The sequence below is a fragment of the Lytechinus pictus genome, chromosome 4 (assembly GCF_037042905.1).
Source record: "Lytechinus pictus isolate F3 Inbred chromosome 4, Lp3.0, whole genome shotgun sequence".
In the NCBI taxonomy this organism is placed as follows: Eukaryota; Metazoa; Echinodermata; class Echinoidea; order Temnopleuroida; family Toxopneustidae; genus Lytechinus; species Lytechinus pictus.
In genome coordinates, this window is record NC_087248.1 from 19,631,128 (window position 1) to 19,658,007 (window position 26,880).

Genomic DNA, 26,880 nt, shown 5'->3' on the forward strand with positions numbered 1-26,880 from the left:
ATGTATTGGAGTACATGAAAGAGTAGTCCTTGCCTTACATCACTATGACATCCCATATGCAGCCAATTTGAAGTCTCCATGGGTATAGTGATTACCAATATTTACAACTTTTAAAAATTCATAACTTTCTTGTTGTTTGTCCAATATTGTTCAAACTTTTACCTATCAACTTATCTGATTTTTCTTTTCCTTATAAAAACAAGTTTTTATTTGGGTTGGATTCCCCTTTAAGAGCGACTTTATAAACAACTGGTGAACCTTTCTGACGTGTTAAACCATTTCCAATGAACATGGTGTGTATACAATATACCACAAGAAAGGATCACCAGTCGTTCAAAAAATCACTCTTAGTCTTAATAACTTACGAACAGCTTTATGAAATGGCCCGCCCCCTGGACTTATCTGTCTCTGTTGGACAGTGTACTGCTCTAAAACTTTCAAAACTTGGCAAGTTTAATGAAGTGAATAAAGATAGAGAACAATGGGGGTCGAGCATACACTTACGTACGTAAGTTCTGGAATTGCCCATTATACAAATAAATTCCCAAAACACCCTTTATCAAACCAAACAGGGAATAAGAACTAAATTGCTTGCGCTTGCAGTGTATACAAATGAAAACAAATTCAAACCGTCCATTGATTGAAGCATGAACCTACAGTATACTGTCCATGACTGAAGTTATCCAATAATTTTTTTGTAAAATTCAAAGAAGTATTTGAAGTAAAGTTAAACATGCAAAATGATAAATATTTCACTTTAATAAAAATTTAAAAGTTTGGTAAAATGAGTCTGTGGCACATTTTTGTGAAACAGATTTACCTACATGCTATCTGCATGTTCTCATGAATGTGATGAGGAAAGAGATATCATTTCCCATTCTTACAAATTAAAATCATTAAAAGTTAATAATCTTCATGATTGCTGACTGCAATTTTGTTACACAGGAGATATGAATACACTTGTATAAAAACAAAGGAATAGATCTCAGATCAAATTGTTTTTAAAAAGGAAATGTGGGAATGTGACATCAACTCACTCATTACATTCCTTAATTCATTAAGTTAATAAACAATATGAATTAGTCAACTTAATCCCAAAATATGAAAACATAGTGCTTTATCCCCAAGGTGCATTATATATGTTGGTTTGGAAGCTGGGGAGTTTATCATACATTCTTTAATGCTTTTCACACTGCCCTTTTCCCCCTTAACCCCAGGAAATTGGTGGGGCTAAGGGGGGGGGGGCCTAAGCCCCACCAATTTCCCAAGGTTAAGCTTAGCCCACTTCGTTTTCACACTACGTTTTAGCAAAGTGGGCTAGCACGGTAAATAGTACGGTACTATCTGGCCCTGCAAAAGAGCAGGGTTAGCCGGCTTATTGTGGTGCTAGCACCCCAATTGCGGTGCTAAGAGATGCAGTGTGAAACGAAACAGGGCTAAGCAAAAGTGGGGCTGAGCATTAGCCAATCACAGAAGTCGAAATGGCACGTTAATCCAGCTCTGTATGGTAAAATCATCAATATTTATGAGCTGTGTGATTGCCCGGGATTAAGGCGTTAACCCCGGCTAAGCAAATATAATGGGGTTAAGGAAGACAGTGTGAATCGAAAAAAAGATAGTATGGGGTTAAGGATAGTCCGGGGTTAAGGATAGTATGGGGTTAAGGAAACGCAGTGTGAAAAGCATATAAATGTATGACTTTCTTCCAGCTCCAAACAGAGAATATTGTAACTTGTGCGAAAACCACAACAAACTGAATAACAAATCATTATTATATAACATACATGTATTATATAATAAGATATATATACAAGATAACATATAATATATTATATAACATAAAATATGTTATATAGCATATAATATGTTATATAACATATAATATATAACATAATTACTTAACATAAATTAACAACTAAGGACAGCAAGAGTCATGACAAAAATGAATTAGAAAAGATTAAAGGAATGGGTGAAAAATAAAAAATAAAATGAGGAATAAAATTCTTATGAAAACATGAGGAATAAAGACTGCAAACCATGTTACCTTGTATTGGTCCTGTTTAATATGAATAGCATGAAATGGGGAAAAAATCAGATAATGAATACATTTTGGAATTGTGATAAGAAAATGTACTGCAAAAGATGAAAATGTAGATGCACGACAGAACATGGTACAAGTACATGTATATAAAGTGGCAAGTCCACCCCAAGAAAATACTGATTTGAATAAAAAGAGAAAAATCAAACAAGAATGATGCTGATTTTTTTTTCATCAAGGTTGGAAGTATATTTATTATTGAAGAAAGACTTCAAACTTTGCCTGTTATTTACATTTTTTGCCAATACCTATTCTGTTGTATATCAGTATTTTATTTGTATTTTTGTGTATTTTTAAAGAGATTTGAAATAAATTATTCTAAATCTGACGAAAATGAATCTGTTTGAATTATACAATATTTCATATATTTTGCAGATTTGACAAGAAGGAGACATTTTAATATCAAATCACAATAGGTTACAACGGTGAAATTCAATATCTTCAGAGAGAAGTCAAATTTTGTTTTATTAAAATAAAAAAATGAAATACATGTATTTCCTATTTCACATAACAAAATGTTATTGACCATGAGGCTGTGCATATACTTGTAAATGTTTTCTGAAAATGAAGTGATAATTTGAATTATTATAACTTTCACATCTGATAGTGAAATAATCAGCATTATTAAAGCTTTTATAAATTTTCTCAAGTTACTGTTCAAATAATCTGTTTGTTGAGTGGACTTGCCCATTAAAGAATATAAATCATGGCTGGGCTGCAAATCTCAAAATTTTAAACTTTTCAGAGCAGCTTAGAAAAGGCTGTATTTTGATAATATAGCAATGTTCGTAGTCTCATATCGTCTGATAACAGTCTCCTGATACCTGTGAAGAACTCTTTCCAGGCAAAAGAAGGTTGCTACCCATGTTATAACTCTAAAATCTAGTTCATTCTGAGCTGTAATCAAAATGTTAAAATTTTGAGACAGTACAGCCAAGCAATGATATATAAAAATGAAATATGTACAAACTGAGTAATCAAATGAAGCCATACATGTAGAAGAAAGAAGCTTTCTTTTCTAATAAATTGAACTGTATTTAAAAGTAAATTGCTGGTCCATGCCTGGCCAGCTTTAAATTGCAAAAGAAAAATGAACTACTGAAAGGTTTGAACCAAAATAGTCCATGCCAAAATTTTAACGCAGCTTAAAGGGGAATCCAACCCAAATGAAAACGTGTTTTTAGAAGGAAAAGAAAAATCAGACAAGTTGATAGGTGAAAGTTAGAACAATATTGGACAAACAACAATAAAGTTATGAATTTTCAAAAGTTGTAAATATTGGTAATCACTATACCCATGGACACTTCAAATTGGCCGCATATGGGATGTCATAGTGATGTAAGGCAAGGACTACTCTTCCATGTACTCCAATACATATTATGGCTAAAATGTCATTTTTCCCAAAAGTTTTATTTCAAATTATAATTTTCTTTCATGAGGACATAAAACAATATACTACCTGGGTTATATTTAGATTACTGCCCCAGGGGAATGGGTACTTAGGAGAAAACCACAAATCCCTGATAATAAAGTACATGGCCTATGGGGAAGTTGTCCTTGCCCCTTGTCATAATTTACTTACCCAGTTGCCAATTTGAAATCTACATAGTATTAGCGATCTCAATTTTAAAGCAGCTATAACTTTCTTATTGCTTTTCCGATTTCTTTCAAACTTTCACCATTCTGTTTAATTTATTTTTCTCCTTCACAACACAACATTTTATGGCCAAGGCTGGATTCCCCTTTAAAGAAGCACCATGGAGTTCTTTTCACAAAGTCGTCTAAAACAATTGCTTTCAAATTACAAGTTGCATGCAGTATATCATCAGTCAGAGGACAGACAAGCTATGCTCTCTTGATCATTGGAAAATTTTAGCAATCAAATTTTATGTGCACATTAGAGCTTTAAGCATATATATCTTTATATCTATATGAAACTAACCCCAGGGAGTGTTTCACAAAGATATAAGAATGACTTAAAGGGGCACTTACATGTAAATGCCTGGTTGCGTGCGGTATGAAAGGCATGACCGCATTGGTCAGATCATGCCAAGAGGACGCGCATTACTGCGTATTGATCAATAAGATTGCGCATTGCATATCATGTACGCGTCGGCATTTAAGTGCAACTCTAAATCAAACTTAAATCTCTGTGAAACACACACCCAGGTATGGGCTGGGCCAGGCGCTGACCAGAGAATAACTGATAGGGAGAAGTTCTGAGTTATAAATTTTTAATCACTTTTACTGCATTTTTATCAAAAAATAATACTCATATGGTAATATACAGAACAAATTAGACAAGTACACAAATGTGTTCTATTCTAGTGCAAAAAATAATGATGTACAACAAAATGACTTTTTCAAAAATTTCAACAATAATAAGCACTTATGTACACTAAGACTAAACAATACTAATAACCCACAAACATATAAAATGAATAAGATGTAAAATTTACAGAGGCATTTGGTAAAAATAAAAAACAAGAGACAACAAAAAGGGGCATGGTATAGTTTAATAGAGAATTATTTTCATACATATAGATATAAATGTATGTATATGTTCTGGTCTTTTTTCCAACTTTTTTTTTGGGGGGTGCAATGATTGATCATTACTTTAATTTAAATATTGTATTTGCATGCACAGATAATCAGAGAACGAGTACATGAAAATTTGACTAAAAGCAATGATCATATGAAAGCCCCGATTGGAATACAAAACAAAGGGATAAGAAAGAATATTCGAGATAAAAAAAAAAAACATGTATTTTATTCAATTCAAATACAGCTTTGCTTTCAAATGGGATAGTAAAGGACTGATATACATGTATGAAGTCAGATTACAGCCTAACGAAAAAAAGAATTTAGCAATGACAGTTTTTTTAACGATTTATTCCGATTTTACATGATAACCTAGGAATGAGAACAACATCTCGCAGACCAGAAAACTAACAATGGGGTTTGTGATTGAACCAATAGAGCATGCATTATGTCAACATCAATGTTTGATTATCAAGGGAATCAACACTTCTGAAAAGAGAAGAAAAACTAACCAACTTTTTTATTACAATTATAATTCATAAATGCTTGAATTTAGAGAGTAAACACATACAGTAGTACACGTGTCAAGGTTAGACAAGAAAATGAACAAGAATTGAGCATGATGTCAGCTCTTCATACCGTGTACCTGGAAAACAAATAATCTTCATCATAATTGAAAGTAAAACATGCAAATTCAATTCAGACAATCCAAAACTATTACACTAATACATGTACAGCATAAGTGTCGTATTGTGTTTTCACAAAGTGTCCCAAGCGGCAATTTTGTAACACTTTAAGCCTCTTGTTACAGTTCATGGAAACAACAACATTGCTACACACTTTTTTTTTTGAAAGTTTTTATTTCTAAGTAAAAAAATAAGAAGCCATTTTAATGCATGCAAACTCAAAACTAATTGATAGCTCTCTAACTATTTAAGGCTTTCAGATCAGCTCAAATTCAACATCATAATCTTTTTTAATTATTGCACAAAATATGTAATCACTGCTAAAAACTACAACCAAAACACCGACATCCACGACATACCTTCACATTTTTATTTCCTCTTATTTCGAAGCGATTTGAAATTCATTGAAAAACTATTAGAAAAATGCTTGCTAGAATTTCAGAAAGCAAATAGCGGGGGAGATAGATAACGATTGAATGATTTGGGAAAGATTGGGGGGGGGGGGTGATTGGTATAGGGAAAGAGGAGGAAGGATACATGTACTTTTTATACTGGAGCTACATTTACATACTAGCTATTCCTCAAGCCCCCTCAAGTGACTAAAACTTTGAGAAATTTCCTCAAAAATCAATTTTAGAGTACAGTATTGCACATTCTCGCGGAGGCAGCATGAAAATGTGTTTATTTAAAAAAATCTTACAGAAATTGAAATGAGTTTATGATTATGATATATCATCGTACATGTACACTACATGTAGGTGCAAGGTGCATACATGTACTTGTACTGTATGCAATTAATTCATTTAAAATCTGCTCTCAGTTTTTGTGTAAATATACTGTATATAGTTGAAAAACATCTTACCAAATTATCATAATAGGCACTTTACACTTGTGTGAAAAAAATGTCTTGCAGTTACATGTACATGTAGTTGTGTGTTAAAAAAAAACTATGATGAAAAAATGACAATTTCAGAGCAAACTATGAAGGTTTTCGTGGAAGAGAGTATGAGAACAAAATTACAACTGGAAATGAACTTGGCCTACATGCAAAATATTTTCAAATTACTTATAAAATTAAAAACCAAGTGTGTTTCAACTCTAAAAAATATGACATTTTGAAATTAGCCATTACTTTTAATCATGGACCTAGTACATGTAGGTCAATTCTTTAATAAAGGTATATCGTGAAAGTCTATAAATAATTTCAGAGAATGGCTATTATAAGGGTCATTCCCATTTGTTTTTAATTGAAATGACATGGTAATGGTTGTAAGAGTAAGTCCTCATGAGGAATAAGGGGAAAAATAATGGTGTAAAGCTAAAATGAAATGAAGGCAGACAACAAACAAAATAATATAATAGTAGTGAAGAAAGGAATCTAGTATGCTAAAGGGTTATTAGGAAAAACAAGGTGTGGGGGTGGAGAAATATGGGAGAAAAATGAATGAAAATATCTTTACTCTGAAAGCACTAGTACATTGTAACATCTGATACAAGAATATGAAAGTTTTATAAAATTTCTTATGCAGCAGGAATATAGTACTGGTATTAAACAGTTGTGATCTCATTTCAAATTATTTCATAGACCATATTAAATACATGGACCATGAATGGATTGTAGTTCCTACACTATACAAAAATACTTAATATTCTTGGTTGACTGACTGATTGGTTTTATCTTGCAAGTCACAACATATGTATACAGTACTTTAGCACTAAAACAACAGGCTTGCACAGAATGACCCATGGAAGCTGTAAGCTTATTATGTCCAGTGAGGTCCTCAACTTGATAACAAATCCCAGGCCCAAACACTATAAAACAAGGACTAATCTTGAAACATCAATAAAACAAAATATATGTACATTTATGATTAGAAGAAAGAAATTTGAACAAGTGGAATGCCTCTGGCCGTCTCACCTGCATCACGCGATTCAATATAGCAGCAGTGCTGATTTTGAAAACTACTATAACTCGCACAAGATGTTCAGTGATACTTGGTTACTCTTATTTCCACGTTTTATGAACTAGACCAATACACTTATAGAGATATGATGGCAATTCAACAAATACCCCCAACGTGGCCAAAGTTCTTTGACCTTACATGACCTTTGACCTTGATCATGTGACCTGAAACTCGCACAGGATGTTCAGTGATACTTGATTACTATTATGTCCAAGTTTTATGAACTAGACCAACACACTTTCAAATTTATGGCTGTAATTCAACAAATACCCCAATTTGGCCAAAGTTCATTGACCCTAAATGACCTTTGACCTTGATCATGTGACCTGAAACTTGCACAGGATGTTCAGTAATACTTGATTACTATTATGTCCAAGTTTCATGAATCAGATCCATAAACTTTCAAAGTTATGATGGTAATTCAACAGATACCCCCAATTCGGCCAAAGTTCATTGACCCTAAATGACCTTTGACCTTGGTCATGTGACATGAAACTCATGCAGGATTTTCAGTGATACTTGATTAACCTTATGTATAAGTTTCATGAACTAGGTCCATATATTTTCTAAGTTATGATGACATTTCAAAAACTTAACCTTAGGTTAAGATTTTGATGTTGATTCCCCCAACATGGTCTAAGTTCATTGACCCTAAATGACCTTTGACCTTGGTCATGTGACATGAAACTCAGGCAGGATGTTCAGTAATACTTGATTAACCTTATGGCCAAGTTTCATGAACTAGGTCCATATACTTTCTAAGTTATGCTGTCATTTCAAAAACTTAACCTCAGGTTAAGATTTGGTGTTGACGCCGCCGCCGCCGTCGCCGCCGCCGTCGCCGCCGCCGTCGGAAAAGCGGCGCCTATAGTCTCACTCTGCTATGCAGGTGAGACAAAAATGACACTAAAGGATAATATAACTTCACAATAAATGCTTGATTCCAGTATAAGATCATTTTGGCAGGTCAAAAATCTTGACATGATTGTGTGAGCACTTTGGTCAGATATTTTCTACGATCGATCGAGGCAGTACAAAAACATTTATCTAAAAAGGAATTTTTAAAGGTTACACTTCAATAATCTCTAAAGAATGCTGTCTATCCTTTTAACAAATAGAATGATATTTGTTTTCAATTCTGAGTGTTTGTTCGCTAACATTCCACCTGTGCAAAATGATTACATTAAATACTTCAAATTGACTTCATTGGGTTTTCATAAAAGAGAATATGGACTTTGATATTTGCTCCCTCTTTTAGTCTCTCTGGAAAATGGCGACTATTGTCATAACCTACATAGATCGGGCCTTAAATTTCAACCTTAAAGGGCAAGACCACTCCTTCAATTTGAATGATTGCATCACTTACAATTTCCAAATTCCTTATACTTAAAAAAAACTTTCTCTTATTAAAATTTGACACTCACCATACATGTTGGCCTACATGTAGTAAAATTTGATTTTGCATTTCATTTCAGTTCACATTTATATTATAAATTCCTCCCTTCCAGATTCTTTTTCTATCTATTAGAGATTTTAGAGAAACCTCTGCAATTACAATTACTTGAAATATTCTGCTGATTAATGTTATTTCAGCATTCATATTACCCCTGAAAGTATTACTGATTTCATATTTCTTCATGATTTGTACAGTATATATTTTTATATTACATATTATTTCTCATTTAGTATTGCTGCAGTTTTCTGAATGTGTTTTCTGTAAATGTTACATGGACATAATGAACGTAAAACTCAAGATGCAAGGTGAGAGGCCCTCAGACAAGGCCACGTGGACTCTGATGTGATGTTTACATTAGATCAGAGTCTTTGCAAAAGCTTTAAAGAAGAGATCAGTCAGTCCGCAAGCCCTGAAAAAGTAGCTTCTTTTATCCAAGTGATATTCATGACAAGAGGGTTTTTGCATAGTTAATGAGCTTGGTGCGAACCAAAACACCTCTTTTTATTCGGCCATTGCTGCTCTAAATATTGACCAAATTTCATGTTTTTAGTTTCTTTGTAAAGAAGAAGAATCATTCTTTTAGGTCATGTGTTTGGATTTTTAAAAGAATGTTGTAATATAGGAAAAACTTTTGATCTAAAACATGAAACAAAATATTTTTTTTCATGCAACAAAAGTTGTTGCTTTCACACTTAATTTCTGTTTGGGCACAAATGATTTTTAAATCATGATAAAGCTGAAGATCTAAGCTTTAATATGATATAATTTTTATAAGAAGATGTATTTTAGATGGGTCAGCAGCCAGCTTTTTATAGGCCAAGTACATTTTGCAGCTCAAAAACAAGAATACTGCGCTCTGATTGGTCATACAGACCACACACCCACGCAAATTCCAATGTTCCCCACACTGGGCCTCTGCAAGGTCACACTCACCATGTGGTAATCTCTTCAAATTACCCGCGCCTGTTTGTTTTGAAAACAGTATTCAGCCAATCAGAACTCTGGATTTTATGTTACTCAGAAATTTCAGAAATCTCGTCTTGCATCTTGATGGAAATAACTGGCTGCTGACCCATCTAAAAGATGCCACATATCAAGAGTGACATTGTAAGAAAGTATAGAGTTTGAGCTTTTTGATGATATAAATAATGTTGGTGCCTAAAACACAAAATGTTGCACAATTTGCAAGTGAAAACAGAGGAAGAAAATTCTGTTTGATGCATCTTTTCAGGTAAAAAATTCACTTATTTAACAAAATATTTCATTCAAAAGAAATGACCAATATAAAAGGGTAACATTTATTCTTGCCCATGGTACAAAAATAATCAATATTACTCAAGGAGAAAGTGGTTAAATTCTTTGAGAAAGAAAGTCTCACAATTCACGAGATTTTGCAGGGACATGAATTCAGCCACGAGAGGACTTGGATAAATCTTGCTCATTTGCTCATTAACACAGGGGCTTGCGGACTGACTGAGATGGGTGAAAGCAATTTTCTTGGAATAATAAGATGTGAAGAATTTCAGGGGGCAGTGTTATATAAAGTTATTTGGGTATAAAATGGTTCAGACAACCATCTCCAAAGAATTTATTACCAGGAAAGGTAAACAAAGGCTTGCAATGAATTGCAAGAACTTTTCTGACTGGTTCCTGTTGAGTGATTTTGAACAAAATGTCCATGTAACAATCATCTTGATTGGCCCATTCGCCTACCGCTTTTTAAGGGGATACTCCAGGCTGATATCTAATATTTATATCTCAATAAATAGAGTAAAATTCAGAGCAAAATGCTATCAAAATCGGATAACAAATAAAGTTATTGAATTTTAAAGACTTGCATTATTCCGGTGAAACAATTCTAGGCATGTCTTCATGAATATTCATTAGGTTGGCTGATTAAGACATATCCCCCTTGTCCTTTTGTATTTTATTATATGAAATTAGATTTATTCAATATTTTTCTACCAAGAGCTGTAACAATTGGATTGACAACTGATTAAATGTATTAGTTATTCATTGCTGCAACTTATTTCATTATAATGGAGACACATCTTTCACATATTTCCCATGGCCTTCTAACCAGTGAAACAGTGGTTTTATGTGCCCTTTACAAAAATGATACATATGATCAAGGATCTATTTTGTTGTACACATCCATGTACTATAGGCCTACATCTATAAAAGTTACCAAAATACATGGAGTGGCACAATCAGGAAAATATCAAATTTGAGTCAAAAGACAAACAAAAAGAAGGAGTGAAAGGAAGTTGGAAGGAGAAATGCCAGGCACAAGGCATGCTAAAGCGTAGATTATTCAAGCTCGTCAAGTGATCAAACGATTCTAGAGACAAAGATTTGGGCTCTTAAATTTCATCTTGTGGCCACGTACCAAATCAACCTTGTACATTAATCATCAAAGTTTTACAATCTTTCTTCATTGCTGCCTTACAAGAATATCTTCACAGAATCTTTTGATGAGAAATTGGGAGAAAATCACTTTTCAAAATTCGAACTTAAAAATAATTAGTTATAGGGGGAAGGGGCGGGGTGAAGTTTCTGCTCGGTATACACTCTACCAGTATATAATTTTAGGACTCTGAATCGAGCGCTTCTTATCCTCCAAACCCAAGTCATATGAAGAGCATTTCATGAAACAAATAGTGATTTTCACTGACTGTTAGTAATACAAATCCTTGCATCTAATTGGCTGAAAGCAAATTAGTCCTTGAAATCACTGACAAAACCTTTTCATGAAACTCTCCCCAGATCTAGTCTATGAAAAACAAGTCCAGAGCAACTAGAGATAAATTTTTAATTAATCAAGAATTTTTCAATTTACATTTACTTTAGAATCAATTATGAGACTACGCAGTATGCGAGGAAACATGGATGGGTAGACTTTTCAAATACATGAATGTTATTTTGTTCTCTTTGTTTAATAATGCAAGCATAAAGTGTTTCCACCCACTCTGACCCTTACAAATGAACCTTTGCAATGTTAAGCTTTCTATTTCTATGCAACGAAATGTAAAGAAAAAAACTGTCTTACTCGCTGTTGTGAAAAATGAAGAGGCAAAAAAGGAGAAAAGAACATGACAAGTTATTAAGTAAAGAAACAAAACATGGATGAACAATAATTAGTTCCATTCGTTGAATACAACAAATGTTTGGAATGTGATGAATACTACTCACAATGATAATGGAAATACAATGAAGCATACATGTATACAGGGTCTTGACTGAAAATTGGTTATAAAACTTTATATTTATACATACATGTAATTATACAGTTTGTAAAGTTTGTGTTTAAAATGTACAAAAATTCCATCCTTCCTGATTCATACATGTATCTCTTCCACAAATAAATGTTATACTATAATAATCATCATAAGGGAGTGCTCATAAATGTTTGAATCACAAGACATTGTGTTCAAAAGAAGCAATCATTTCCTTCATTCAGACTACAGAGCTCAAAATTGGTTATACACTGCAGTATCCACTGCAGTGCAAAATCAAATTCATCTAAAAATCTGTGTTCCAACTCTTTATGTTTTAAAACATGGACGTTAATAGTATCCCTGAGACAGAGTTACTACTAAGATTGTCTTTCACTACCATCAAAACTTTTAGAGGTCTATTAAATTCATTCTATAAATACCCATAAACCCTACACACTCTGTATTAAAGGAACTTGTATTAAAGAAAAGGTCCAATTAATCTATAAATATTTGAAAGCACTTGGGATGAGAAACCAGTGAATACACAATGATAGGAATGTGATCATCCAGTAATCAATATAGAATAATTGTTCAGCAAGAAGGATAAAATCAATTTCAGTCTATGCCTTGCTTGAAAAGCACAAAAGAAAAGATAGGGCCTTGTCCTTTTAAAGAGTCAAGGAATATCATGTGTGTACTACTCTGGGACGACAATTGGTTAAAAATAGTGCTTGCATGATTGCCAATGCATATCCTTCTTTCCTTGAACATTACCCTTTAGAGTGACTACAAACGGTTTTTAACTATCATAAGCAATACCTCAGTCACATTTGCTCTATGACGTGTCGATAACAATCATTTTATTCATTTTTATTCAAACCACCTACATGTACAATATGTGTAGCTATATAAAAAAAATTAAAAACGCTGTTTTCAACTCGTCGTAGGGCTGCCGTAGAGCAAATGTGACTGAGGTATAAAGATATGCAGTACGATACATGTAGTCTAAAAAACTACGCTTGGACCAACCAAGTTGGTTAAGATATGAACCTAATAACTGTTGGTTAAGAATAATCTCCATTCGTTTCACATGCAATTTTCTTTTTGAAACAGTTGGTAGGTTGATATATGTTAAGTAACCTAAAAAAAAAATTCTGAGACTGTACCAGTTGTCCTAAAAAGGTAGATTGAAGCATGTTGCCGTAAAAATAATAAACTTTTGATAGCATTATTGGTTAAATCATTTTTTAATATTCATGACACCAGGATCAGTGAATTAATTATTAAAGGGAAAACAACATCCAAACATTCTAAACGCAAAATACCAAAATACACTGCTTTGTGGGGGGGGGGCATAATTGTGTGTGTGGGTTGTTGACCCTATCCCCATTAAAGGGGAATCCAGCCTTTGCCATAAAATGTTGTGTTGGGAAGGAGAAAAATAAATTAAATAGATTGGCGAAAGTTTGAAAGAAATCGGACAAGGGATAAGAAAGTTATAGCTGCTTTTAAATTGAGATCACTAATAGTATGTAGATTTCAAATTGGCAACTGGGTAAGCAAATTATGACAATGGGCAAGGACAACTTTCCCATAGGCCATGTACTTTATTATCAGGGATTTGTGGTTTTCTCCTAAGTACCCATTCCCCTGGGGCAGTAATCTAAATATAATCCAGGTATATTGTTTTATGCCCTCATGATGAAAGAAAAATATAATTTGAATTAAAACTTTTTGGGAAAATGACATTTTAGCCACAATATGTAATGGAGTACATGGAAGAGTAGTCCTTGCCTTACATCACTACGACATCCCATATGCGGCCAATTTGAAGTCTCCATGGGTATAGTGATTACCAATATTTACAACTTTTAAAAAATCATAACTTTCTTGTTGTTTGTCTAATATTGTTCAAACTTTAACCTATCAACTTGTCTGATTTTTCTTTTTCTTACAAAAACAAGTTTTTATTTGGGTTGGATTCCCCTTTAAGCCTTCCCCATCCCTCCTCCACCTCTTCTCTTGCTCATCAAGAATGAATGGCTCCTGGTCTGATTGCTTACAATAGTAATAGTTTTCCTATTCTTTCCCTTCCCAACTTTCTTCCTCCCTACTATAAGGATTACCCCACCCCTAACTCCCTAGCACCCCTCCCTCACCCAAGACTTGCACTTTCAGATCTCACTTGTTCTTCTACTGCTGCTTTCTCTATTAAAAGGATGATCCCTCCCCTCTCCAGGGCCCCATCTTACAAAGAGTTACGATTGATCCGATCAACCTCAACTCTATGGAAATCCATCAATGTCATAACTTTTTTGCACTATGTCCTTTGTAAACAAAGAGAAGCACACTGAATTTTCGAGAAAACAATGGGTGTACATACCATATTCAGAGAATATTTTGAACAAAGATGCATTTTATATGTTGATGTTACTGGCTTTCCATATGATCGTATCAATCGCAACTCTTTGTAAGACCTGCTTATAGTCTCTGAGCTGCTCACCCATCTTCCAATTCTTCATGTTCCCAAACTATTTTCCTTCCTCTCTATTACCCCTCCCATTGTTCCTATAAGCCACACCCCTCTCTCCCTCCTTCAATTGATAACGCCCCCTTTTTCCTCTCTCCCTTTCCTCTTGAGGAATACTCACTTGACTCTCTCCTGCTCCGACTGCCTGAGCTGCTCATCCCTCTGTAAGACATCCATGATGATCTTCCGCTCCTCCTCCGTCAAGTGCTCCAGGTTAATCATCTTCCTTTGATCCTGTCTTCCACAACCAAGAGAATCTTCAGCTGGGGTGTCTCCCCTTCAGTCAGGTACCTGTACTCCTCTTCCTTCAAGACAGTTCTGACCTGGTATCCAGGCCTAGTGTCCTAGATTCTGGATGCTGTCTACGATGTCATGGTGTCATCAGGTCTTGATAAAACCACATTAAAGAGTTGGAGTGGTTCTCTTACAATCGTCTTCGCATCTGGTTAGCACGGCAAGGCACTCATGTTATGTCATGTATCACTAGGTCACACGTACAGTTTATATCTGCCAGATGGTTTCTACTTCAGTCTTCAGAATCTGGACGAAAAAAGAGAGAAATGAGAGAAGAGATCCAATATTAATTCCTCAGTTCAAAGACTGGCTGCGGGAGATTTTCATGACTCGGTGTGAGATCGTAGGGAATGTGTTAAGTACGGGGATAGGCTGTGATACATGTGTGAAAGATTTCAGGGGATGAGCAAGAGACCTTCATGCGGGGGTCTCACACATAATGTGCGACTTGCCATGTCTGATCACAGTACTACTTAAACCTCCTGTAGAACGTACTTGGATAATACTCGAGATAAAACATTTTAGAGTTAACACCAATGTGGACGGGATGTTCAGACCACGGAGGAACTTCTTTACTCCATGTTCAGATTACTCACATAAATCCTGCCCTTGAGAGAAAGTCTGAATGCTACTATCGCTTACATCATTGAGATCCATTCAAAAATACAAAAGTGTTACAGTACTTCAGCTCATCTCTCTTTCTCTGCAGCTGAGTCACAGCATAAAGCCATTTAGTCAACAAACACAAGCAGGTCTCCTCACAACTAGCTAAACTTGTGAAGTTGTGTCAGATTCTCTTTGTTTGTATGACAATGGAGGGATGTTGAAGACATGTATAATGTGTAGATGGCCAGTACACTGGACAGAGTACATTAATCTCATAGTCCCAGCCTTCCTCAAAGCTTTAAAGGGATGGTCCAGGCTGGAGATGAATAGAGTAAAATTCACAGAGCAAAATGCTGAAAATTTGATCAATATCGGATAACAAATAACGAAGTTATTGAATTTTTAAGATTTGCATTATTCCGGTGAAACAGTTCTAGGCATGTCTTCATGAATATTCATTAGGTTGGCTGATGATGCCATATCCCCCCTTGTTCTTTTGTAGTTTATTATATGAAATTAGGTTTATTCAATATTTTTCTTCCAAGAGATAAAACAAGTGGAATGACGAGTGCATTAGTTATTTATTGCTGCAACTATTTCAAATGGAGACACATCATTTACACATGTACATGTACATGTATGAAAAAATGAAACAATTATGATTTCATGTAATATAACATAAGAATAAAATCTGCAATGCAGAACTTGTGGTAGTGACCAGTCCACCCATCTAAAATGACCAATTAAACCAATTCCCATGGAAGCAGATCGATTGTGTCTATAAGAACCTGTCTATAGCAGCCATCTGTCTATAAAGGCCACATTTTATTGTTTCACTACAGACAGGTTACATTGTATAGAGACAATAAAATTTCATTGGGCTTTGTGGTTAGATTTAGGTTTGGTCTATAAAGTAATGCACATTTTCTGAAACGAATGCAAGACATGAAGCAAAGGGAATGGTCATAGATTCTCAAATCACCCCCTCTCATTATACCTGTATTTTTTTTATTGACATGATAAACAATTAACCTAATTATGGTACCCTCATTACATTTAAAACCATACTGGTCATTAAAAATTTGATGAAACAGTCATGTCAGGGAATATATGTATAGTGACATTAACGATACGTGGTATTTTCTGATCTAGGTAGATCAGGGCCTCGTCTTACTAAGATTCGCGATTGATCCGATCAATCGCAACTATGGACGGCCAGCAACGTCAACATAGCTATTATGCATCTTTGTTCAAAATATTTTCTAGCATTGATGTACTGTATATTCATGCATTAATTGTTTTCTTGAAAATTCACTGTGCTTCTCTTTGTTTACAAAGAACATTGTGCAAATTTCCTGTAGAATTTCTTTTTGATGATTGATCACTCGTAACTCTTTGTAAGACGGGGCCAGTGCAAATTTCCAGATCAGAGAATACCTGGAACTGACAAACTTCGAGGTGGTCTGAAAATGAGTATAGATTCTAAAATCATCCCCTCTCATTACTACATGCACCTGCACTTTATTTTATTGACATGTAAAACAATTAACCTCAAAATATGACCATACTGGTCATTGAAATTTTGGTGAACAGCCATACAAGGAAATGTCAATGACACTAAAAATTTCCTTGTCATTCAAGATAAAATTTTCAGCTTAATACACATATTGTATATGTACTGTACATAGATATCAAGGCCATATATCCAAGACAATGATCAGATAAGCCATATCTGAGAGATATTTCTGAAAATACTTGCTGTTACCATGACGATATAATTTGGACTATTTCAGAGGTTATAATATAATAATGACGGTTATTTATATGCGCTATACACTAAAAGTATCACAGCGCTTACAATTGTCAGAAGTAAAATATAAATATAAATCTTAAGTAACAAAAAAGTATAGAATTGTGTACATTAAATTGCATCAACTATTGGTGTTCTCAACTGCGCCAGATGAGGCCTGGTGGCCTCTTGCTTGCTGCTTCTTTCACCAACAATTTAAGGGACAAGCCCATCAGCACATCATTCACAGAAGCTCTAGTATAGCACTTGAGGCCACCAGGCCCCAGATGGGTTAGCCAAGTCAAACCAATAGCAAAAATCATCAAAACAAATACGTATTAAATAAATGAAAATAGAAAACTAGATATTTGGAAAAAGATATGACTTGAGTTGTCGTTTGAAAGATGATATTATATATGGTCGGTGTTGTACGGATGGTAGAGGAACAAGATTATTAGCTGGTCCGCAGTATTCTGATTCAGACATTTTGGGGTTGGACCTTATGAATGTTATGCAACAAACCATTCCTGAGGACATAGCCTATACTGTACATGTACGATACAAGAACGGTAAATTGGGCAATGTGTTTAATAAGACAAGAACCGGAATCTCATTAAATAGTGCCAAGCTGTCTGTGTGAACCCCAGCATCATAAAACACAAGCAATTAAAATGCGAGGATAATATAAGGTACCATGCCAAGGAAATGGAGTTCATGGATGAAAGACGTCAAGCTTTGCTGAATATCCCTGTCACACTCCTTCTCTGCGGATCATAACTATCCATGCCTACATAGTGTAGATGTAGATTATTAGGCCTATACATGTAAATGTTTGGGTCAAATACGTTACTATATGCCAAAGCACAACTGAATCTGCCAGGGAAAGTGTGGACCTAATTAAGTTTCTTGGTTTTTATTGTCAGTCTGGTCTTATTTCAATGGAATAAACATCATTATCAATTCATTTAAAAACTGAAAAAATTATAATAAATATTCATGCATGGTCACCAAGAAGGGAGTTTCAAGTTTCAAACCCTTGGCATCACTTCAGTGCAGCATACAATGTAGAGCCTTGACTTGTCGCTTTTACCACCAGAACACAAGGACTTGACGGCAAAATCTGAGCGTGAAAAAAAAGACTTCTAACTCCACTCTACAGAAATTCTCCATCTATACATCTCATCTGCTCCAGAGGCTATTTTTTATTTATAAAGATATTCTACAATGTAGAATATGTACATACTGTGGATTTGGTTTGCTGGTTTGACGGTTTCCTGGTTATATTTGGAAATGTTGCCAATGCATGTTTTTACAGAAAACGGACTCTGTAATGCTTCAGTCAGTAGTATTCAACACAAATGAATCAATGTAAAATAAATCACAAAATGTCATTGTGCAGATCACTTACCAATTGCTTAATATTGAATAGACCCAAAAGAGCATTCACATGAAAATCAACAGACTGTATCGGTGTCTCATAAAAGTATTAAAAGAATTCATGTCACATGCACTGCAGACATCTGACAATCCTTCAGATCCAACTGCTAGAAATCATATCATTGCACAGCTGAAGATTTCCACTGATTTTAATATTCTGCTGACGAATTCTATTCTATGGTTGACCTTCTTCTATGCCCTACAGTTAAATGGGGCCAGCTTTAATTCTACAAATCTGAAAGACACATTGTTGTGAAGATCCTCGACAGTCTTGTTTGCAGGTATGCTTTCCGACTATAAAGCACCCATGCATGATTGAACAGCCAGCATGCATAGAAAACATGTAAAGGTGTACTGTAGCTGTTTGAAGAGCAGTAACACACCCACGTTATATCATCGATCAGCCAAAACACATTTGCACTTTTTACATGCAAAACAACTTATGACCTTCAATGTATGTAAATTTACACAGCCTATTTTTTTTTAAAGGTAATTAGAATTCATATCTTCTTCTGATCAATGTTAGGTCTTCGAATCTGAAAAGTATGCCTAATTATGATACATGACTATAATACTGAAATAAAACTTGATTCCCTGTAATATCTATGGGTAAATTTTTTAAAAAGGGAATAACTCTAGGCCAAAACATATTGTTTTTTATTATTATTGTTTTACTCAGCATTACGAACCGTGACATACAAATTTTTTCGTTAAACATATATTTTTTTTATAATTATTGTTTTACTCAGCATTGCGAACCAATGTGACTTATGAATTTTATTGTTTTCCTGTTGATCCGTAATATTCGCTGTGAGTGCCGGGGCAAGAACCTGGAGACTATTAATGTCGCTTTTTTTCATTTTCTCTTTCTTTCGTTTTTTTTTAAAACTATACTTTCTACCATATTGTATTTGTGTTTTGTTTACATTGATTATAGGAGGCTGCATTCTACAAGCTTCGCTTTTGATTATTATAGATATACATGTAAAGTTTCCTTGTTTTATTGATTGTATATCAAGATGTATCTAAAAAAAACTTATTGTAAATGATTGATGGAAATGGAAAATAAATGAAATGAAAATGATTACTTTAAATGGTCTACTCTTGTAACATTAGTTTTGTTTTGTTCCCGCAAATGTTCCCTTACTGTGGATGATTTAGGATTTAAACTGCCACATAAGTTCCAGACTGTAACATTAATGGAAAAATACTGTCATTTTGTAGTGATGATATGAGCCAATCAAAGTATGAAAATGTTACTCTGCAGCTGCAGTCAATAATGCAGTGTGACTGGAGTAATAATTAATGCATCCACAGGCAATATCACAAACATTGCTGCAAGCACAAACAAAAATAATGATAAAGAGTGTACCTAGTTGGACCTCTCGGAAGAACAGAGCCATTATATCAATGGCTCTGAATAGAGTGATCCATCTGCATATTTTTATGTGCATGTTTATATATTTATATTTAATCTCATATCTTGTGCAATGTATTTTATTGTGATTTTTATAAGGTAAATAAAACCAAACCAAACCAAGTTAAATGCACAACAGAAATACCAATAAGATAATAATCCAAGATTGGTAATTGGTCCCAGGGGGCCACAACCATTGACAAGTGGAAATAATGCATGATTAGGGTCTGCATTTTGAGGGTATAAAACTCTAGAGTATGGTATATTTTAAAAAGGCTGTAGTAAGTGTAGTTTTTGCACCAACATTACATTTACTTAAGTAGGGTCCAATTTACCCCGAGCTGATTTACTAGTGATTTAAATGTATCCCCGATTCTCTTTGCAATTGAAATGCATAGAACAACTTAAATGGTAAAGTTATATGGGAAAACTTGTTACGGGTTGTGTTTCGTGCCAAATACATACTTGTTAAGGGTGGGGTTATATACATGTAGCTAATACTTCTTAAAGGACAAGTCCACCCCAGCAAAAAGTTGGCTTGAATAAATAAAAAATAAAAATCCCACAAGCATAATACTGAAAATTTCATCAAAATTGGATGCAAAATAAGAAAGTTATGATATTTTCAAGTTCGCTTAATTTCTTAAAACATGCACATACTGGTCGGTATGCAAATGAGGTTACTAATGATGTCATCCACTCACTATTGTATGAAAAATGAAATATTCTAATTTTCTCCGCATTGTCCTGTAAAATTAAGTTTTATTCCTCACTGAACATGTGGAACTACCTGATTGTTTTAATGGTTCTGTCAAGTTTGTCCTTATTGTAACATCGGTGAAAATTGAAATATTATATAATTCAAACAATAAAAGAAAAGAAATAGTGAGACATCATGGACTCTCTCATTTGCATACCACTGGGTTGTATATATAGAACTGTTATGTGATAAATAAGCAAATTTTTATGTCATACAAAAAAATAATAAAACTTTATAAAAATAAAACTTTATATTATACATCCTATTTAGGTGAAATATTAAATGTTGTGCTTGTTTCATTTTTCCAGGTATTATTTATTCAAATCAAAATTTTTCTGATGGACTTGACATTTTTAAGGGCTGGATTTCATACCCAATACTGGGTGATTTCCTAAATTATTGTATATTACAAAAATCTATAGTTACAAGGCTCTTCTCCCCGCCCTGGTAAAGTAGACAAAATTAATCATAGCCTGTAATGATCATAGACTTGGAGGATGATTAATATGATAACAAGTGCAATGATCAAGTACTTTCAAGCACTGCAGATGCACGTATGTACGTGGCTCATCAAAGGAAATTTCAAGGGTCGAGAGTCAAAATGAATTATGATACATGGGAATTAATTTTGATATTGATGTATAATTTATTACCTTCCCAACTAATATCATTATACATACATGTAGTAAACATTTAATACAGTGATTAAAAAAAAACAGTGAGTACTGTACATGCAATATGAATATAATCTAAATCATGTGTCAAATTTCAGAAACTTCAGGAATTTTAATGATTAATATAAAGTACGAAATGTCTGATGTTGGGAATGTTGCATACATGTACACTGTACTTCTAAAATAGATAAAAAGTAGCAAAATACATGTACTTCAATTTACAAGTGCATCGATCGATCAAGTGAGTATGAATCTACATCAAACACAATCTCAACCATAGTCGGAAAAGATGATCACTGTGAAGGTAAATTTTACTCTTTATTTACATGTATTCACGGCATATTATTGCCAGACTAGTATGTGATGTGTATTATAAAAATAAATTGTGGCAAGACAGTATCTACTTTGATTGCAAAAAGCGAGCAACCTGAAATTATCTGATTGATTCACAGTGATTTATTTGATTATTTAGATTATTTGATCAAGTTATTTGATTCACAAATAATAGTGATTTTTAAATCTTAGACACATACTCAGTTTTATAATTATGAGGGGAGCAATAAAAAGCTCTCCTAAAATTTGTAAGGGGAGCATTAGGGGAGCACTACAAAAAGCTCTTCTTTGACATACAAGGGGATCGAGCTCTCTTGTCCCATTTCAAAATGGATGGAGTAATGTACACTAAGTTACAACCCACAACCAAAGGAGACAAACAATCAGATATACTTGTAGATCTATGCAATATTTATCTCATTCAACTCTTTAATGTCATTCTTGCAAGTGTGCTGTTGCTTACAATATAATTGTGTTATTTACAAAACCTTGAAAGAGAATGAGGTTTTCAAGGTTGACTCTAACAGTTTGAGACACTCTTGTTACGCAATCGCTGAGGCGATTGATAAATCGCTCTACCAAAAAAGGGTTAAGGAGAGCGGTAGCGAGTGATCACTCTCACTCCCCTTAAAACCGAGTCCCTACATATACGGTACATGTACTTCGTGAATTAAGTTTAGGGTTGACACTTGGCTTCCCTCAAGGCACATGCATCCTTCAATCAGAATTCCTGATTTCTGTTACTCAGCATCTACATACTGTATGTAAGGGTGTGTTTATGCTTCCATTGCGGAGGCGAAACCACGATCTCCAGCTGGCTTCGCATCGTAATTTTTGTTGAGCAAGAAAGCGGGGTCATGCAAATTGAGTGCGCCCTTTTTCGAATTTTTTTTTCCGAGTGTTGTTATGGGGAAGGTACGTCGACTGTTATATAAACATCAAACAATTTCCGATATTTTAGTAATTGCATGGAGCTTCTCGATATAGCCATATAATTTCCACCATGGTGAGGATAATAGTAAGAAAAAATGAAGAATATTTAGTATACAAAATAATGAAAGATCTTTTTGTTTATGCTACTGGGGCATCCGGCGATGTCTCCTCATTTATAACTCATGTTCCAGGGTTGTTTTTGTTTTTTTGGTGTAAATCCCTCAACGTTCATCGTGATGACAAATTGGAAGAGTAATACTAGTAATAGTAACACATGCAAAACAAGGGAGATGAGAGGTAATTCCGTGGAGGTAACATGTGACAATGGAGCAATGCGACTGTATTTGCCCGCGGATTTTCATCTCACCGGAAGCATGTACCAAATGACATAATTTAAACACGTTTACGATCGTGGTTCTGTTTATACTTCCCCAGAAAGCCTGATTCTGGTCAAACGACGTTTACAAACGCACCTTTTTGTGAGTTTACGATCGGCATTTTGAAACAGCGTTTAAATGAAAGTAAGCATGGACGCAACCGTGTTTTGGACTAATCACGTTTGGAAACGCTGATTCTGGCCTGAAAAGTGGAAGCATAAACACGGCCTAAGTCTATTACTTTAAAAGTTTATAACAGTACATAGTATCTTATAATCTTGTACAAAAGTAATTAGATTACAGTATTTGTGTTTCTCTTTGTGTGATCACACTACATATGCTAGCTATCTTATAATACTAGTCATTTTGGGTTCAAATTACACTTACAATGTATGCCCTTGTGAATTTTCCCCTTTTAAAGCAAATATTGGTCAATCTAAAGGATAAATTCATTATCAGAATTGCAATTTGTAGATAAACAAGTGGAATGCCTCTGGCCGTCTCACCTGCATCACGCGATTCAATATAGCAGCAGTGCTGATTTTGAAAACTACTATAACTCGCACAAGATGTTCAGTGATACTTGGTTACTCTTATTTCCACGTTTTATGAACTAGACCAATACACTTATAGAGATATGATGGCAATTCAACAAATACCCCCAACGTGGCCAAAGTTCTTTGACCTTACATGACCTTTGACCTTGATCATGTGACCTGAAACTCGCACAGGATGTTCAGTGATACTTGGTTACTATTATGTCCAAGTTTTATGAACTAGACCAACACACTTTCAAATTTATGGCTGTAATTCAACAAATACCCCAATTTGGCCAAAGTTCATTGACCCTAAGTGACCTTTGACCTTGATCATGTGACCTGAAACTTGCACAGGATGTTCAGTAATACTTGATTACTATTATGTCCAAGTTTCATGAATCAGATCCATAAACTTTCAAAGTTATGATGGTAATTCAACAGATACCCCCAATTCGGCCAAAGTTCATTGACCCTAAATGACCTTTGACCTTGGTCATGTGATGTGAAACTCATGCAGGATGTTCAGTGATACTTGATTAACCTTATGTATAAGTTTCATGAACTAGGTCCATATATTTTCTAAGTTATGATGACATTTCAAAAACTTAACCTTAGGTTAAGATTTTGATGTTGATTCCCCCAACATGGTCTAAGTTCATTGACCCTAAATGACCTTTGACCTTGGTCATGTGACATGAAACTCAGGCAGGATGTTCAGTAATACTTGATTAACCTTATGGCCAAGTTTCATGAACTAGGTCCATATACTTTCTAAGTTATGCTGTCATTTCAAAAACTTAACCTCAGGTTAAGATTTGGTGTTGACGCCGCCGTCGCCGCCGCCGCCGCCGCCGCCGCCGCCGTCGCCGTCGGAAAAGTGGCGCCTATAGTCTCACTCTGCTATGCAGGTGAGACAAAAATTAAGGATTACTAGTATTATATACATGTACATAGATCATAATTTGTAGAAGACAATTAATCTGTGATAGTAAACACTAACATCGAACTACAGATAAAGATTTATAAAATAATTTATTTTAAAAATTGGTCCTGAATTTTGTTCAACTGGACAAAAATTGGAATGCAGCAAGGTTCACATACATGTAGCTTTTTTTTTTTTTAAAGGCCAAATTTTTTATTGTTTTTAAAGTGGCATTTATCAAGACAAATAGAGACAATTACAAAGAGAAGGTCCTGCTATATATAATAAATAAAATAATAATATACAGGATTTGTATAGCGCACATATCTACCTTGCTAGGTGCACAAGGCGCTCCTATATAATATTACCGCGGCTAAGCTAGTCTACCGATTCTGGTGGCGCACAGCTTTTTGCTGAGTAATTACTTCCTGCTTACCTCACCTGGGTTGAGTGCAGCAGTGTGGACAAATTTCTTGCTGAAGGAAAACACGCCATGGCTAGGATTCGAACCCACGACCCTCTGTTTGAAAGGCGAGTCAGAACCACTAGACCACGACGCACCCACATATGGTCAGTCATATTCAAACTTTTAAAAAGAATCAATCGATGAAAAATTGAACATGTAACACCTCCAATGCTTGGAGAGATTTGAGGTGCAATTCACATTGAATCTTTACAAAAACTTTTGGCAGGCAATAATGATGACTTGTCCTCCATACACATGTATACCACCCAGTAAATCAAATATTGATTGAATTATAATAACAAATGTCAATATCACTATCAATGAGTCAGATCATAAATCTAATCAACCTCCTCATACTACTCAATAAAGATGTGTTGCAAAATCATTGCAATCATGTTCATCCTGAAATAATTGTTTTCTTTGTGTTTTGGGGGGAGGGGGGGTAATCATGTATGTGGTATGGGCTGCATTGGGACGTTCCACTCTGATTACCCCCTTTTTCAGATCTTGATTTCAGTTCTCTTGATACTCTATTTTGCTAAGATTATTAAGAAGCCACTCAAAAAGCTTCTCAGTCAAGACCCTTACAAATCATACCTGTTTGCATGCGAATGGGGTTTGTCGAGGCTGCAGTTGTGTGCCCCATTGTTATAGCTACAGTGTACAGCAATGGTCGGGCCCCACCATCACAAGAAGATTTCTGACCACCGCTCAGAATGGAAAACACTGCTTCCATCCAACGCTAATTTCAAATGAAAAGTGTTTCAAAACTAAACTCCTTGCAAAGAGGAATTGCACTCGCGTTCATTTCCATCTTTAAGTTTAATCTTGTTTTCTTTATATTTAATGATAAATATTAGAATTTCATTAATTTCAAAGATTTGCTAATGTCAGATTGTTATTACATTGATGTTCCTTCACTTTTGGCTTTAAGACCTCTAACTCGGCCTGAACAAAAACTTTGTAATGCAGTGGGATAACGACCACCACCAAAATGGGTCTAGCTAGGACACTGGTGTGCCCTTACTGTCATTTGCACGATCTATAGCTACTCAGCAGTCTCTGCAGCCTTCATAGCATTTTTAATTTTAAGAACCGTTCTCAAGCAGGAGAAAACAGAACAGTATTTAGAACGGGCTCCGACGATTTTTGGACATGACAATGAACTTGTTTGCCGAACTATAGTATGGTACTACATGTATATCTGGCCCTGCAAAAAAAGCAAGGTTAGCCAGCTTATTGTGGTGCTAGCACCACAATTACGGTGCTACGAGATGCAGTGTAAAACAAAACCAGGCTAAGGAAAAGAGGGGCTAAGCATTAGCCAATCACAGAAGTCGAATTGCACATTAATCATGCTCTGTGTGGTTAAGGCGTCAACCCAGGCTAAGCAATTAGTACGGGGTTAAGAAAGACGATGTGAAATCCAAAAAAGCTAGTATGGGGTTAAGGATAGTCTGGGGGTTAAGGATAGTATGGGGTTAAGGAAATGCTGTGTGAAAAGAATACATGCATAAAGAACAAATTATCAGCTGAAAATTGTTGCGGAACAAAGAAGTTGAAAGTATGAGGTATACAGAAATGCCCCACCCTCCCCATACTGTGTTTGAGAGAATTAAAAGGAACTGCATGTACATACGTGTCAACATGAAAACAAATATCACTAAACAGTAATAAACACTCAATGAAACAAAATAGTCTAAATATTAAAACAAGTAAAATTTATACTGTAAATACTACTTCTCATATCCAACAACGAAAGAATAAAGTTCCCACTACCAGCATAATAAGTCAATAATTTCAATGTGTGAATTAAGGGAGGATGACATCCACCTGCATT

General features: G+C 34.8%; 1 protein-coding gene across 2 annotated transcripts in view; it reads right to left on the minus strand.

The window, feature by feature from the left end:
* Positions 1 to 26,880, minus strand: part of LOC129259401 (synaptotagmin-like protein 5) — a 53,435-nt gene that overhangs the window by 20,007 nt on the left and 6,548 nt on the right. The window contains exons 1-2 of one of the 2 annotated variants that reach the window (XM_064098570.1): positions 18,591 to 18,922; positions 14,615 to 15,033 (exon numbers count right to left, since the gene is read on the minus strand). In XM_064098570.1, the coding sequence (XP_063954640.1) occupies positions 14,615 to 14,715 (101 nt within the window). In that variant the 5' untranslated portion in view covers positions 14,716 to 15,033; positions 18,591 to 18,922. Of the gene's footprint in view, positions 1 to 14,614; positions 15,034 to 18,590; positions 18,923 to 26,880 lie in introns of those variants that run through there. The other variant, XM_064098571.1, reaches the window with a different exon arrangement.